Here is a 15,875-nt window from a genome sequence, read left to right as displayed (position 1 = left end):
TTCATCCACTTGCACAGCATTACTATTAACCCACTTACATTTGAAGACGGGAACTTTAAACTTGGTATAACTAACCTCCCATATCTCTTCTATTATTCCATAATAGGACATTGCCGCCAACATTGGGTTTCTGTCTTTAGAACTAGCAAAATGCATGGCTTCCGCTACTACCATCACCCCACTATTCTGCATAGTACTCTTATCGTCTTGGGTTTTTGTGTAAAAAGAATAACCATTTATATCATATCCACCCCAACACAAAACCTCAAAAGAAGGCCCTGCAGCTAGCCTCTGTATTGTCTCAGAAGGATTGCCATCTTTTAACACTTCTCGCTTGAACCACTCTGCAAATGACTTATTATGTTCATTAGCTAGTTGCATGTCACTCTTTCTTGGATTCAAGTTCCTCAGCATATTCTTGTGAGCATTTAAGTACGGCAAAACTTCATCCGTGTTGTTTAAAATGTATAGATGTGCCTGCATTACAACTTCTCTTGACATAGACCTCACTATGACACCCCGTGTTCCCTTGCTTCTTCTCCCTTGATCATGTCGAGATTGAGGAAGACCAACTGCCTTTACCCTGTCAAGATATGCGTTACAAAACTCAACTGCCTCCTCAGCTACATATCTCTCAACAATTGATGCCTCAGGCCGATAAGGATTCTTAGAGTACCCTTTTAGGATTTTCATGTATCTCTCAAAAGGGTACATCCATCTTAAACACACAGGGCCACAAAGTCTTATCTCTCGCACAAGATGAGCTATCAAGTGGACCATAATATCAAAAAATGATGGAGGAAAATGCATTTCCAATTGAGAGAGGATCACATAACCTTCATTTTCTAATTCATCCAACTCAGCAGGATCAATGACTTTGCTGCAAATGGCACTAAAAAACATACAAAGTCTTGTAATAGTATTTCTCACATCGGTTTTCATAATGCCTCGAATAGCAAGTGGAAGTAATTGTTGCATCAACACATGACAATCATGAGACTTCATTCCCGTTATCTTCAAATCTTGCATTGAAACAAGTTTGCTTAAATTAGAAGAATAACCTTGTGGCACCTTAATAGTATTGACAAAACCACAGAAACTTCTTTTCTCTTCTTTTGATAATGTGTGCGCAGCTGGATGTAAATAAGCCCTCTTACCATCTCTTTCTTGTGGGTGAAGGACATTTCTTATTCCAATTTCGACTAAGTCTCGTCTTGTATTGATTCCATCTTTAGTCTTTCCACTTATATGCAAAAGTGTACCAACAAGACTCTCACATACATTCTTCTCCACATGCATCACGTCTAGACTATGCCTCACATCAAGACTTTGCCAATATGGAAGATCAAAAAAGACAGATCTTTTTTTCCATATATTTCTCTCACTGGCAGTCTTCTTCTTCTTCTTCTTACCGAAGACCACATTAATTCCCTCCACCCGCTGATAAACTTCTTCTCCAGTTAATGGTCTTGGAGCCATTTCATATTCTTGTGAGCCATTAAATGCCTTTTTCAATCTACGGTAAGGGTGATACCGACTAAGAAACCTTCTGTGACCAAGATATACTGTCTTCCTGCCATGTTTAAGTTGCATATAGTGGGTGCCTTCTTCACATATCGGGCATGCTTTATGCCCCTTAACACTGTATCCAGACAAATTTCCATATGCTGGAAAGTCATTTATCGTGGTGAAGATCATGGCACGTAAATTGAAGGTCTCTTGTTTATATGCATCAAACACATCAACACCTTCCTCCCATAATTTCTTCAGATCCTCAATCAAAGGTGCCAAATACACATCAATATCGTTTCCCGGTTGTTTTGGCCCCGAGATCATCAAAGATAGCATGATATACTTTCTTTTCATACATAACCAAGGAGGCAAGTTGTAAATTACGAGGAGCACTGGCCAAGCACTGTGTGTGCTACTAAGATTACCATATGGGTTAATTCCATCCGTACAAAGCCCTAGCCGAAGGTTTCTTGGCTCGCCACCAAATTGAGGAAATTTTTGATCTATTGTTTTCCATTGAGGAGAATCTGCTGGGTGACGAAGCTTTCCATCACATATTTTCTCATCAAAATGCCATCTCAAGTTCTTTGCATCTGTGGCATTAGCAAATAGACGCTTAAATCGTGGTATTATTGGAAGATACCACAGAACCTTTAAAGGAGAACCTTTGGTCATCTCATTATAATCACCATCATCTTTCTTCATTTTGTATCTTGAAGTCCCACATTTAGGGCACTTATTCAACTCTTCATAATCATTTCTGAATAATATGCAGTCATTAGGACACGCATGTATCTTCTCATATTCCAAACCCATCGGACACAAAATCTTTTTTGCCTCATACATTCGTTTCGGAAGTGAATTCCCTTTGGGAAGAATATCACTCAGCAATTCAAGCAATTCCGTAAAACTAGCATCGGTCCAACCATTTCTTGCCTTCAAATTCATCAGTTTCAATACGGTTGTCAATCTTGTGTAATCATCTTTGCACCCCGGGTATAAAGGTGTCTCTGCATCACTACACAAAGTTTCAAAGGTGGAAGAAAACTGTGTAGAGGATTCAGACCTTATATCACGAAACATATCCGAAATTCTATCACCAAAGTCTTCATTCACAACCTTCTCATTTGCAGACAGTGTAGTCTTTCTAATTTCTCCATGCCATATCCAATTTGTATACCTCAAATTTATCCCATCACAGATAAGATGCTCTTTTATCTCAGAAATACTCCGTCGACTATTGTTTAAACATTTGACACAAGGACAATAGTACAATCCATCTCCTTTACTAGGGGCATTTCTCTGAGCAAACTCAAGAAATTTTTCAACCCCATCCTCATATTCCTTGCTAATTCTCCTAGCTTTCATCCAACTACGATCCATTGTTCTACAGATTATTTAAACAATACTTTACTATCAATCAAAATTCATAACGAAGGAAAAAAAACACAAAATAACTAACAGATTATTTATCACTAAATTCTTATATTTATTACAAAAAATTATCAAAAATTCGAAATAAATATCAAAAAATTATAAAAAAATTTAAAAACTTCACAACTAATCAACTCCAAACATTTAAACATATTTCTAATACAGTATGTAAAAAGAATTAAGGTTTTCTCACATCTAATGCCTACCAATTGACACCAATCAACGGTTCAACCACATAAAAATGCAAAATGAACAATAGAAGCTAACCACAATGTAAAACTAACAACCCATTTCATATATAACAGATTTTCATGGCTAAAACATTCAACAAACCAAGAAAAATTGAAAAGAATGAAAGAAGAGGATACTCACAGAGCAGAGAAGCTTCAAACGCGAAGTGAGGCGGCGGCGGACGGCGTGACGGCGGCGGACGGCGGCAACGCACAGTCTTCGGTTAGATAGTGGAGGGTAGGACCGGTTTTCGGTGGTGGACCACGGCTGAGCAAGAACCGACGGAAATGGGAGGAGCAGTCGACCACGGCGGAGTGCGGCGCACGGCGGCAAGGCTCCAAGGCTCAATGGAGGAGTTTAAACGGTGGGCTAGAGGCGGGAATGGCCGGTAATGGCAGTTTCATGGTGGTGGGGCAGAGGGGGACCACGGCGCACTGAAGAGATGAGAAAGAAAGTGAGGAGTCGAGCGGGTTAGAAGACACACTTTCCACGGCGGTTTTCAATAAAACCGCCGTGGAAAGAGTTTTTAACGGCGGTTCTTTAAAGAACCGCCGTTAAAAATACTTTCCACGGCAGTTCTTTAAAGAACCGCCGTGGAAAGTCATAACCCTTTCATCTTATTTACAAAAATGCCACCGCGTTTTTTTCCACTTCGTTTTTCTGCTGAACCGCCGTTAATTTACGACGTTAAAAGTCTTTTTTCTAGTAGTGCAGATTCAACCAAAAATTCACAACAATTCTATCCAGAAAGATTCTCTAGTTGTTCAATAGAATATGTCTAGGCTGTTCCCAATATCAGTTTTTCATGCTCCCACGTTATCAAATATTGATACGCAAAGAATGATAAGCAAGATGGGAACCATAAACTTGTGTGGTTGTTTTGGTTCATTGGGTTCCGTACAACGGTAGTTTAGGGTGTGTGGAGGGAGGTATACGTCAATTCCTGTGTTCTTGGTCCAAAATTTTTGCCGTCCTGACCACGTGGATTATAATTCAGGGACGGATACGCATGGACCACATAGTACTAGTGTTTATTTTTATTCTAGACTCACTCAACTCAGTCCATTTAATTTGGCCATTAGATTTTGATTGCCCGCGACATTCCGTTTTGAGATTGTAAGTTGCAAACGGTGGAATTTTATGTCATAAATTGTAACTATACCACATTATATATATATATACTACCTCCAGTCTTAAATATAAAAACTAGTTGACTAATTTAAGAGGTTAAAAAAATAAGTTAAGTTAGTTAATTGTAATAAATATGTGTTGTCTTTCCTAAAATATCTTTGCTAATCAAATGTATTAGTTAGAATTACAATTATTAGAAGGACTATATTAGAAAAAAAATTAATAAACATGAGAGACAAAATAGATTGTGGTCTTATATTTAGGATCAAAATAAAAATTAAACAAGATCTTGTATTAAAAAACAGAAGTGGTATATTAAAGAAACGGCTTCTTGCATTGAACTTGAATTACAAAAGTAAACTTAAAAAGTGAGATGATAAATTCAAAGCAAGTGAAAGGTAGAAGACGAGCGAGGTTGATTGGCGTGACTAGTTTCTAAACGTAGAAGTATAAATATTAGGAAAAATTATAAATAAAGACCTTCTAATATATAAAATTATGATTTGGGATTTAGAATTTGAAAAATAGCAAATAAGGATCGGATCCTGCTTTTGCAAATATGAAATGTGAGTAAAATGTCTGAAATGCCCTTTAGTGAAATTGTGATTTGGTTTACTAAAGTTGTCATTCGTTAAAATGAACTTGTTATTTCCCATAGTCAACTCGTCATTTGGCATACCCTCAACCAAGTTGTAATTTGGTCTAATGAAATTGTCATTCACTAAAGTAAACTTGTCATTTTTCATAGTCAATTTGTCATTTGACTAAGGGATATTTCAGACATTTCACCACGATTTCATATTTGCAAAAGTGAGATCGGGTTCTTATTTGCTATTTTACAAATTAAAAGTCTCAAATTGAAATTTTATATATTATAGGGTCTTTATTTGCAATTTTCTCTAAATATTAAACTGACTTTTTTATATTTTTTTTATTGTTTTTAGATTTTGTGGAGGAGAAGAAAAAAAACTCTACCCAAACAGAGTAACAGACATTGGAAAACTTGCTTTTACGGACCACATGGTGCCCAAACATCGCCTAAACTTGGTCTCCAGTGTACTTGATTTATAGACCAAATGTTTTATGGGCCTGAACACACATTTCGGCCCAACCCACAGAAAAGATAATGCATCCGCATTATCCTAAAAGGCATCCCTTCAATAAACGCAATATCCATCCAGCCGTCAAATCCTTTTAACGGTCCCCTGATCAAACGACGGTTGAACGAAGGGAGCAGCTTCTCGAATCCGAACTTGGCCATTCTTTTAAGCAGCTGTTGAAATTAAATAATTGAATTCATAGTAAATTGGTAATTATATATATTTAGTTGATAAATAATATCTCAATATTTTTTAAACAATGTATTTTTTTTAATATTTAAACTTTTGAAATGTGTAGAAAAATATTTTAAAAAATAGGAAAAGACTTATATATATTCAACAAAAATAAATCAAGAAAAAAATGAATAAAATGTATTAAACTTTAGATTTAGATGATCATATATAATGTCCATAACTCTTAAATAGAAATAATATACAAATGTTGTATATTTTAAATTTAAATTATATGAAAATGTTTGAAGATATATTAAACACTTCATATGATGTGATATATGGGATATTTACCTAGAACATACAAAAAGATTAGAAAAGATATATTTAAAAATAGATTTCATGCATAAAATATGATATCTTACATATTACTTTTCTTTGAAAATATTACGATTCATTTATTATAGTGAAAAGAAAAGTAAATAGAGAATAGCATCCAGGTAGCAAAATGAATGCGACTGATGTAAACAAGAAGCTGAGCAACACAAGACCCGCGCCGGGCCAGATTTGCCCTCCTTTTTTTAGAAAGCGGACAAATGAATCCAATGCTATCACACTGAGTGGAATATGTTTCGATACTTAAGTATCATGATATTTATTAGTCATAAAATCTAAACTGTTGAGATATAACTTTAATAACTTAAATTTAAAATTTTTAACTAACAATTTTTTAATAAAAATTATTTTTAAAAAAAAACTTACAGTCAAGGTATTTCATTTTATTTTGAGTTATGTACCTATTAAAAAAAAATATTTTAAAAAAATATTAAATCTTAGTCATCCATATTAAATTTAAATGGTTGAAATTTGACAAACATGATAGTGCTTATCATTGTGATGAGCACTAAGACCGATTCTCACATTAAATAAATGACAGCACATGCTCCGAACCTCCATCACAAATGATGTCTTTTTTCTTTCTTTTCTTTTTTGACTGAAAATGATCTCATTCACAAAACAAAACAAAAAAATCATGTACAGAGGAGTTCTAGCATACGAAAACAAAGAACATCTAATCCCATAATCCGTGAAAATAACAATTTTTAGGTGTTTTGAAGTTAAAAGTTCTGCTTGATACAAAACATTAAAAATAAAAAGTTGAGATTGTTATTTGGATTAATAAAATTTAGTAAAAGAATATTTAGCATGATGAATTATTAAGATCCTGTTACATTACCATATAGGTTCAACCGCATTGTAGGGTTGCAATGATGATGAATGTTATTTAGATCCCATTATATGTGCGTTTGGTTGCATTAATTATAATTACCAAAAAAATGGCAATGAGGATTCATAGGGCCCCCTGTGAATCTACATTACCATCCCATTAGCATTGCCTTATGCCAAAAATACTCCCATCTACTTGTGCGTCTTCCCACATTTGTCCATCAACTTCTCCTTCCATGAAATTTACCCCGCTGCTAACATCGCCACTACGGCCACCGGCGGCGGCAGTCCTTCCTGAACCTACAGAAAGCGCATCGAGACTAACAAGACGTGGCTCTTCAGCGGACGACGATACAAACACCAAAGGTACCATTATACTGTCGGCAACGTGGCTTCTGGTTTTCATTCTCTGTCATTAACCTTCCTCCTCAGCAAATCTGAGCAACACAAAAATCCATGACCCCACCTCCATCCTCAACTAACTTTCCCGTCATTCATTTGCCATTGCCATTATAAAAATAAGAAATATCTTCATTCTCTCTCTTCTCGTCTGAAGAGAGTGTGTTGTTGCCATTATAAAGATACACTTATCTTTTGTTATTTATTCATTTTAAATAATTATTAGATATAGCTTATTGCACCACTCTCAAAAAACGTACCAAATGCTAATATTATAAACTTTCATTACATTGTCATTACACTACCCTGCACTGGATTGCAGGATATAAATTGAAACAAATAACCCTTAGTTTTTTCTTTTGCCCCACCCGTCTAGGAAAAGCCAAAGTAACTGCCCATTAATGTCCTCTTCAAAACCTAAGTCCACACCAATACTAAGCTTACACTAGGCTAGCTAGGTAACGTGTTTACTCTTTAAGCATGCATGTCGCTTTTAAAATTGTTTCCAAATTAAATAGGAGTGTCTCGCCTTTTGATAGGCCAGATCGGGTCATGTGATGATGTGGCCTACAGGCATTTGGGTTAAGCACGTGATTGAATATGAGAAATATCTTATGGCAATTCTTTCCCCTTTTCAATTTTTCTCCATATCCATTTACCCGTTCATCATTTTGTGAACCTAAACGATCGAATTTTAAATCATAAACTGTAACCATACCACTTTTATATATATCTTAGATCCAGGTTCCTAACTCCACACACTTAATTCGTACCGCACCAAAAGTATGGTGATACTTTTAACTCTCTTCTCATCCATCTTCCTCATCTTTCTTATCCGCAGAACAAGAAGAATAAGAGCACGGCTTCCACCAGGCCCTTCGGGTCTTCCTCTCATAGGCAATCTTCACCAGCTTTCCAGGTCTTCCCCACATAGCTATCTATGCCATCTTTCCCAACAATATGGCCCTCTCATGTTCCTGCGCTTTGGCCTCAAGCCCGCCATTGTTGTTTCCTCGGCCAAAATAGCCAGACAAGTCATGAAAACCCACGACCTCGTATTTGCTAGCAGACCATCTTTGCTTGGTCAACAGAAATTGTCGTACAACGGCTTAGACGTGGCTTTCGCACCTTACAGTGACTATTGGAGAGAAATGAAAAATTGTGTGTCCATCACCTGTTTAGCTCTCGGCGCACCCACTCGTTTCGTCCCGTTCGGGAAGACGAGGTTGTGCGAATGATTCGAAACTTGTCACTGTCTGCTACTTCTCACAAAGTAATCAACCTGAGCGAGAGGTTAACGTTTTTCACCAGCACTTTGATATGTCGGATTGCTTTCGGGAAAAGGTATGATTTGGAAGACCAAGGACGTGAGAGAAGTAGATTTCATGGACTGCTAAATGAAGCTGAGGCATTATTGGTCGAATTGTATTTCTCAGACTATCTGCCATGGTTGGGGTGGGTTGATAGACTCAGAGGACTTCTCAGTCGTCTGGATAAAACCTTCAAGCAACTTGACATGTTCTACCAACAAGTCATCAACGATCACATAAATGCAACAACACCTCCTGCCGACCAACAAGACATCATTAATATCCTTCTTCAAATAATGGATTCTCAATCGTCCTCGTTTGATCTCAGTTTAGATCACATCAAGGCTTTGCTCATGGTAATATTGTCTCCATTTTCTATGATAAACAAGAGTCTTTTTTTTCTTTTCTTAAAGGTTATTCAATTTCTGTTATATATGTGGATGCAGAATATATTTATAGCAGGAACAGACACGAGTGCAGCAACAATAGTTATGGCAATGACCTCATTGATAAAGAATCCCAGGGTAATGAAGAAAGTACAAGATGAAATCAGAAAGTTATATAGTGAGAAAGAATTCATAAGTGAAGAGGATATTGAGAGGCTTCCTTACCTCAAAGCAGTGGTGAAGGAGACTCTGAGACTGTTTCCACCTACTCCCTTGCTTCTGCCAAAAGAATCCATGGACAGGTGCAGCATAGAAGGTTACGAGATTCAACCAAAAACTATGGTTTTAGTGAATGCGTGGGCTATAGGGAGAGACCCTGAGACATGGGAAGAGCCAGAACAGTTTTATCCAGAAAGGTTCTTCAACAACTGTTCAGTAAACTTCAAAGGCCAAGATTTTGAGCTGATTCCATTTGGAGCTGGTCGCAGGATTTGTCCCGGAATGCTCATGGCAGTAGTCACAGTGGAGCTTACACTTGCTAATCTTCTTCACTGTTTTGATTGGGAATTGCCTGCTGGGATTGAGGAGCATGACATTGACACCGAAGTCACACCAGGAATAGCTGTGAACAAGAAAAATGATCTTTTCTTAGTCATTAAGAACCCATAATACACATCCACGTGGTCACCTGCTATTTTTGTGTGCGTGGAATCCTTCCCGGTATTTAAGATTGCACTGTAGCTGTCTCAAACTTTCACTTCCGTCTGCTCACTTGTTCGCTTCAATAAAATGACGTCGAGTTCATGATTTTTCATTTCCTTCTAAGAATTTAACTTTTCACGATAATATCTTGCTCTGGTATTTAAGCTGTAGTTATACACCTCCTCACGTAACTATTATTTTATATTTATATATAATTTCAAGTTATTTACAAGCAAATTGTGATTTATTTACAAGAAGATTGTGATATGATTGAACTTTGTCTTATTCACGCTATTTTAAAATAATAAAATTCTTCATTAAGTATTCAAGAAACACATTACAAGAAATTAAAATACAATCAAAAGCGCGAGTTTTCCCCCCCTCAAAGCATGCTCTCGAACAAATTTGGATAATGTGTGGGCGGAGTGATTTAAACTCACAGGCTCACAGCCCAATGTTGCTCTTGGGCCATACCGAAGGAAACAATTTATATAAAAATATACTCCTCCGATCCTAAATGTAAGACCCTTATACTAATGTGTATAAGGGTCTTACATTTAGGACCGGAGGAATATATCTATAAATATACACAGAGTGTCCGTCCCATATTTAAATGCACACGCAACTACGTTAGGTGGTTTTCCCTTTCAGTCTCTAGTCCGGAAAAAAAAAAACCACGGATTTGTCAGTAATATTCACTTGCATAAATAATTCCAAATTGAGACTTCCGTTCTATAAAATGTAAAGCGACTGACGCACTTTAGCCGGCGGAAAGCAGATAGAAGCTGCAAAATCATGCTTTTTCTAATCGCCCTTCTCTTTATCCCTTTCATCTTCTTCTACCTTCTTCATAAACAAAGAACCACCGCCTCGCTTAACATCCCTCCTGGTCCTCCAGGCCTTCCTCTTATCGGCAACCTTCATCAGCTTCCGAGCTCTGACCTTCACCTCCACCTATGGCGTCTCTCCAACCACTACGGCCCTCTCATGCACTTGCGCCTCGCTTCCATACCAACTCTGGTTGTTTCCTCCGCAAAAATGGCTGAGCTCTTCCTCAAAACCCATGACCTCCAAATGGCCAGTCGCCCATCCTTGCTCGGTCAGAGGAAATACAGCTATGATTGTTCAGACCTGGTTTTTTCACCCTACGGCGATTACTGGAGAGAACTCAGAAAGCTCTGTGTCGTTCATTTGTTCAACACCAAACGTGTTCAGTCTTTTCGCTCTCTCCGGGAAGACGAAGTGCTCCGAATGATGAACAATATATCAAAGTCGGCTTCCCTGAATCAAGTCACAAACTTGAGCGAGGCGGTGATGCGTCTGACAAGCAGCATAATTTGCAGAGCTGCTTTTGGAAAGAGATATGAAGATGAAGGAAACAAAAGGAGTCAGTTTCATGGGATGTTGAATGAAGAACAAGCCATGATCGCTGCGTTTTACTTCACAGACCATTTACCTTTCATCGGGCACTGGATTGATAGGCTCAGGGGATTATTATCGCGGCTCGAAAAAAACTTCACGGAATTGGATAATTTCTTCCAGCAGATCATCGATGATCACATCCATTCAAAAGCACGAAAATCCGACCAAGAAGAAGACTTCATCGATGTCTGTCTTGGATTGACGAAGGATACATCTTCATTCGAACTCTCATTGACTAGCATCAAAGCCTTACTTACGGTATTACTCTTAACCTTTTCACCGTTTCAAACCTGAAATTAAATAAATATTTTAGGCAGAATGCTTATGGCGTAGACTCTTAAAAGGCTTGCCGTGCACTGATAAAATACATATGTTTGGATACAATATAATATACTCATTAGATTGGGACAAGCATGAGAGTGTCTTACAATAATAAAATATAGTGAATTATTTGGGTGCAGGATATATTCATAGCTGGGACTGACACCGGGGCGGCGACGCTGGTATGGGCCATGACGGCTCTCATTAAGAATCCAAGAGTGATGAATAAAGTCAAAGAAGAAATCAGAAATTTAAAGCCGAGAAAAAGCTTCATTGACGAAGATGATCTCCAAAGGCTTCCTTATCTGGAGGCGGCAGTGAAGGAGACACTGAGAATGTACCCACCAGCGCCATTAATGGTACCGAGGGAAGCGACTGAGAAATGCCAGATCGGTGGGTATGACATAGAAGACAAGAGTGTGATATATTTCAACGTGTGGGCCATAGGGAGGGACCCAGAGGCATGGGAGCAGCCAGAAGAGTTCAATCCAGAAAGATTTGAAGGTAGGTCTGTGGATTTCAGCAAGGGACAAGGATTTGGGTGGATACCGTTTGGAGGAGGAAGAAGAATATGTCCAGGAATACAACTGGGAGTTGTAACAGTGGAGCTAGCACTTGCTAATTTACTCAACTCTTTCGATTGGGAACTCCCCAAAGGGATGAAAGTGGAGGACATAGACACTGATGTTCTTCCTGGAATCGCCATGCACAAAAAGAATGCTCTTTGCCTTATGCCCAAGAAATTACAGGACTGCATAGTTTAGTCAAATTACTTTTCCGCCAATCATTTAGCAGTTTCCACCAAATATAAGATCGTAGATTCCATCCTGCTTATAATCCTGCCTTGTTAAATTTAGGGTTGATGTATTGGGTCGCGTGTTTATGGTATAATAATGAAAGATGTATTGGATGCGCACATCACTCTTGACCTGATCCAACCTCGAAGCCTCTGCACATTTGTGTGGTAAGTAAATAATAACAAACCACTTGGAACAAAAAATATAATAGGAACAACATCAAATCATTAATCAGCAATGACGTTAGTTCGCACAAAAAATAATTTAAGCAACGTACGTGTTCAGCAGCTAGAAATATTTTTTCGTTGTTAATGGATAAATCACGCAAGACTGAGCTTCATTGAGTTGACTTAGTTAGCAGGTTGCAACTGAAAAGAATAAAATTGGTGAGATAAATTTTCTTAAACAAAGATTTTAGTACGACTAAGATATAAGTATGCCGTAATGTATCTGTGAAGGTCAAACTGATAGAAATAAAGAAAACAAAGGAAGAATACGTACAGCCGCGAATGCCGGGCATTCTTTATGCTGATTAGTGAACGTGAAGGTTTGCAAAGAAATGAAAACAGCTCTCATAATTTGAAGGCTTCAACTGTCATAGTAATTTGACAATCGGATACAGATTGAATTTATTTTCATTCAACAATTGCAGAGCCTGTAACCAGTAGTATTGATGCAGTACATTGATCGTCAAAGTGAATCATTTTTAAACTGAAAATTAATCAGCAAGCCTCCATGATCGCTGAATTTTAAAACTAAGACTTGGCGATTCCGAAAGGTAATCTTAAGGTAGGTGCGGATTACCACCCACCACTTGTATTATACTCCTCCGGTCCTTAATATAAGACCCATTTAACTAATTTGATTAGATTAAAGAAGTTAGGTAAATTAGTTAATGATAAGAAAATGACACATTTTTCTTAAAAACCATAATAATCTTTTTTAATACCCCCTCCCCCTCTTTTACTTGATTATGGTTGGGGGAGTATCCATAGGGGTAATTTAGAGAAAATTAAAAAATATGAGAAATGAGTCTTATATTTAGGACCAAAACTAACTCAAGAATTGAGTCCTATATTAAGGACCGGAGGAGTATTATATTATGAGTATAATATTATACTACCTTCTCCTATTAATACAGGACGTGACTAGTTGACTAATCTGAGTAAATTAAGAAAATTAGTTAAACTAATTATTTATAATAAATATGTGTCGTCTTCTTTAAAATACCCTTACTAATCATATGTATTAGCTAGGATTACTATTTGATGAAATATTTACCATGTACAACCATTATAAGGACTACCTTAAAAAAATAGATAAATATAAGAGACAAAGTGGATTGAAATCTTATATTTAGTACCAAACTGAATGTCAAACTGGCTCTTATATTAAGAAACAAAATATTACAAACTATATAGGGGTTGAATTTAGATCTAAATGCATTTTATCTTTCAAATTTATAATTTTTTATTCAAAATATTTCTATTAATTATAAGAGATTTTCACCAAGTAATAGTTTCAATGTATATAATTAAAAAAAGTATTTTAAAAAAGCTAACATGTGATTTTTATAAATAACTAACTTAATTAATGTTTTTAATACTACTTCTGATACTAAATATAAAAACTAGTTAGAGATTCAATTTAATTCTAAATATAAGAGTCAATCTACTTTGTTTTCTCATATTTATTTTTATCCAAAGTAACCTATATTAAAAAGTTTTATTCTAATACACATGATTAATAAAGATATTTTAAAAAAAAAACATCCATTACAAAAACTAAATTAATTTTCTAACTATTCACAAATTAATTACCTCTTGTATCATGAAGCAGATCTAGTATTTCTAAATTAGTAATCTATTACATTGTTCATAAGGGATGTTTGGACCGTAATTGTATGCTCGACACCTGACATGGCATCCGTTCGGTGAATTTGGAGGATTGCAAGAAAAGAAGGAAGCCAAAATTCATTCAATATTGCCGGCCGAAGATAGGGAAACTCACTAGAAATTGCCTTCTTATGGGACGTGGCACACTCGCACAGGTAGCCCCAGTTGAACACCCAACCACCCCCGCCCCCCCAAAAAAAAAAATTTGGTCCAAAAATAGCGTTCCTCAAGTAATTCAATACGCTTGCTTATGGCTTTATTGCCATGTCGAGTAACATCGTGTTTCCTAAACAAACGGGTTCGCAAAATACAAACTAAATGATAATTGCACAAGCCCAAGTACCTTTACGATCGTCCTTTCGCATTGGATGCACCGAGCTTCCGGATTACGTTAATACACCTTCCTATACCATTTTTATTTTTAATATAAAAACTAATTAATTAATTAAATTAGATTAAAAATTGAGTTAACTATTTATAATAATAAATATCATCTTTTTTAAAATATCTTTTCTAATCAATGTTGATTAACTATTATTATTATAAAAATTATTTTAAAAAATAAATTAAAATCTTAAATTCAAAACCAAATAAAAATCAAATAAATTCTTTCTTGAGAACCAAAAGTAGTAGTATTAAATAGTATCGTGTGCAATCAAAAATACGGCCACAAACTACAATAAAATTGGAAAAGTCTGTTGATGCAATTTGATGATAATCCGTCATTAAATAATTAAAAGATCTGTGCCGAGAAATTAAAACCACACATGAATCTCAAAACATGACTTGATAGGTGATCATTCCAACTCAACTTTCTGTCTTCATTTCTCTTGGAACTTGCTGGTGAGAGCATTTTGCCTTCCCTTGTCAACTCAAAGTTCAAATCAGCAGTCACACTCGAACAAGAGTGGCAGCTGATGAAACAACAAAGACATTTCCTTAATTTAAAAATTAAAACCCAGGCTTGTAGCCTATGGGATCTCCGAATCCAACCACTAGTTTCCTAAAAAATTTACAATAAAAACATAGCAGAATAAAATTTCAATAACTATAATAGGTAGGCAAATTCACCAGCCAACAAATAACAGTACAATTCTCTTGGTGAACAAAACTTTAAATTTTGACCACAAATCCCAAGTCAAGACTTACGGGGTCTTCCTCTCCTACCCGTTTTTACTGGAGCCCGATTTCTCCCAGGGCCAGAACCCTAGCTTTACCTTTCGCTTTACCAGAATTATTTCCGCCACGTTTCCTTTTCCCCTTGGCCGCACCATTTACTTGTTCCTCATCGTCACTTGCTTCATCATCATCCTCCTCCTCCTCCGATTCAGACGATTCTTTTGTTTTCTGCTCTTCTCTTGGAATTGTCACCACCTCTTGCACCCTTTTTTGTACTCTGCTTAGGCACTGTAGTTTTCTTTACAGGTTCCTCATTTACTATAGCAAGAGCACATTCAAATAAGCAACCAGTTTAAGCTTAAAATAGCTATCACACTTAACCCTTGTAAACATCCAACTCAAGATAGATTAAGACACACTCAGGCTTTCCAGGCTGAAGCAGTATCCCATCCACCCAAAAAACACAAAAGAAAAAAAAATCATTTTCTAATGATTCACTTTTCTAATAAATGAGTTTTGATCATTACAACATACCTTCACCAGCAGAAGCTTTCCATCGTATATATCAAGCTGCAGAAAAACAGGACGTTAGCACATAGTATCTATATATATATAACAAAAACTCTAATAAGATCCACTACTCCTATGCCTTGAACAATGTGATTCACTCCTCAAACTCTGCAAACGCATGGGGCTCACATGCTAGTTAGTTACACAG

At 36.6% G+C, this 15,875-nt stretch overlaps 1 protein-coding gene and 1 pseudogene across 1 annotated transcript; both read left to right on the top strand.

The window, feature by feature from the left end:
• The first annotated feature begins 7,990 nt into the window (after positions 1-7,990).
• On the top strand, positions 7,991-9,570 carry LOC114758205 (cytochrome P450 83B1-like; annotated as a pseudogene).
• A 795-nt stretch (positions 9,571-10,365) lies between these two features.
• LOC114758207 (cytochrome P450 71A1-like) lies at positions 10,366-12,284 on the top strand. Its single transcript, XM_028947232.1, has 2 exons — positions 10,366-11,283; positions 11,487-12,284. The coding sequence occupies exons 1-2, from the start codon at positions 10,399-10,401 to the stop codon at positions 12,108-12,110; spliced, it is 1,509 nt and encodes a 502-aa protein (XP_028803065.1). The 5' UTR covers positions 10,366-10,398; the 3' UTR covers positions 12,111-12,284.
• The last annotated feature ends 3,591 nt before the right edge of the window (positions 12,285-15,875 follow it).

The sequence above is a fragment of the Neltuma alba genome, unplaced genomic scaffold (assembly GCF_004799145.2).
Source record: "Neltuma alba isolate B1F8T4 unplaced genomic scaffold, ASM479914v2 tig00010673_pilon, whole genome shotgun sequence".
Classification (NCBI taxonomy): Eukaryota; Viridiplantae; Streptophyta; class Magnoliopsida; order Fabales; family Fabaceae; genus Neltuma; species Neltuma alba.
Note: the sequence above shows the minus strand (reverse complement) of the source record. Positions and strands in the feature narration are given on the sequence as shown.

What these genes read in the sequence shown, in the direction of transcription:
- LOC114758207 (XM_028947232.1), top strand. Translation starts at nt 10,399, where the DNA reads ATGCTTTTTCTAATCGCCCTTCTCTTTATCCCTTTCATCTTCTTCTAC. An exon ending in GCATCAAAGCCTTACTTACG is followed by an intron (nt 11,284 to 11,486) that starts GTATTACTCTTA and finishes ATTTGGGTGCAG; the next exon opens with GATATATTCATAGCTGGGAC.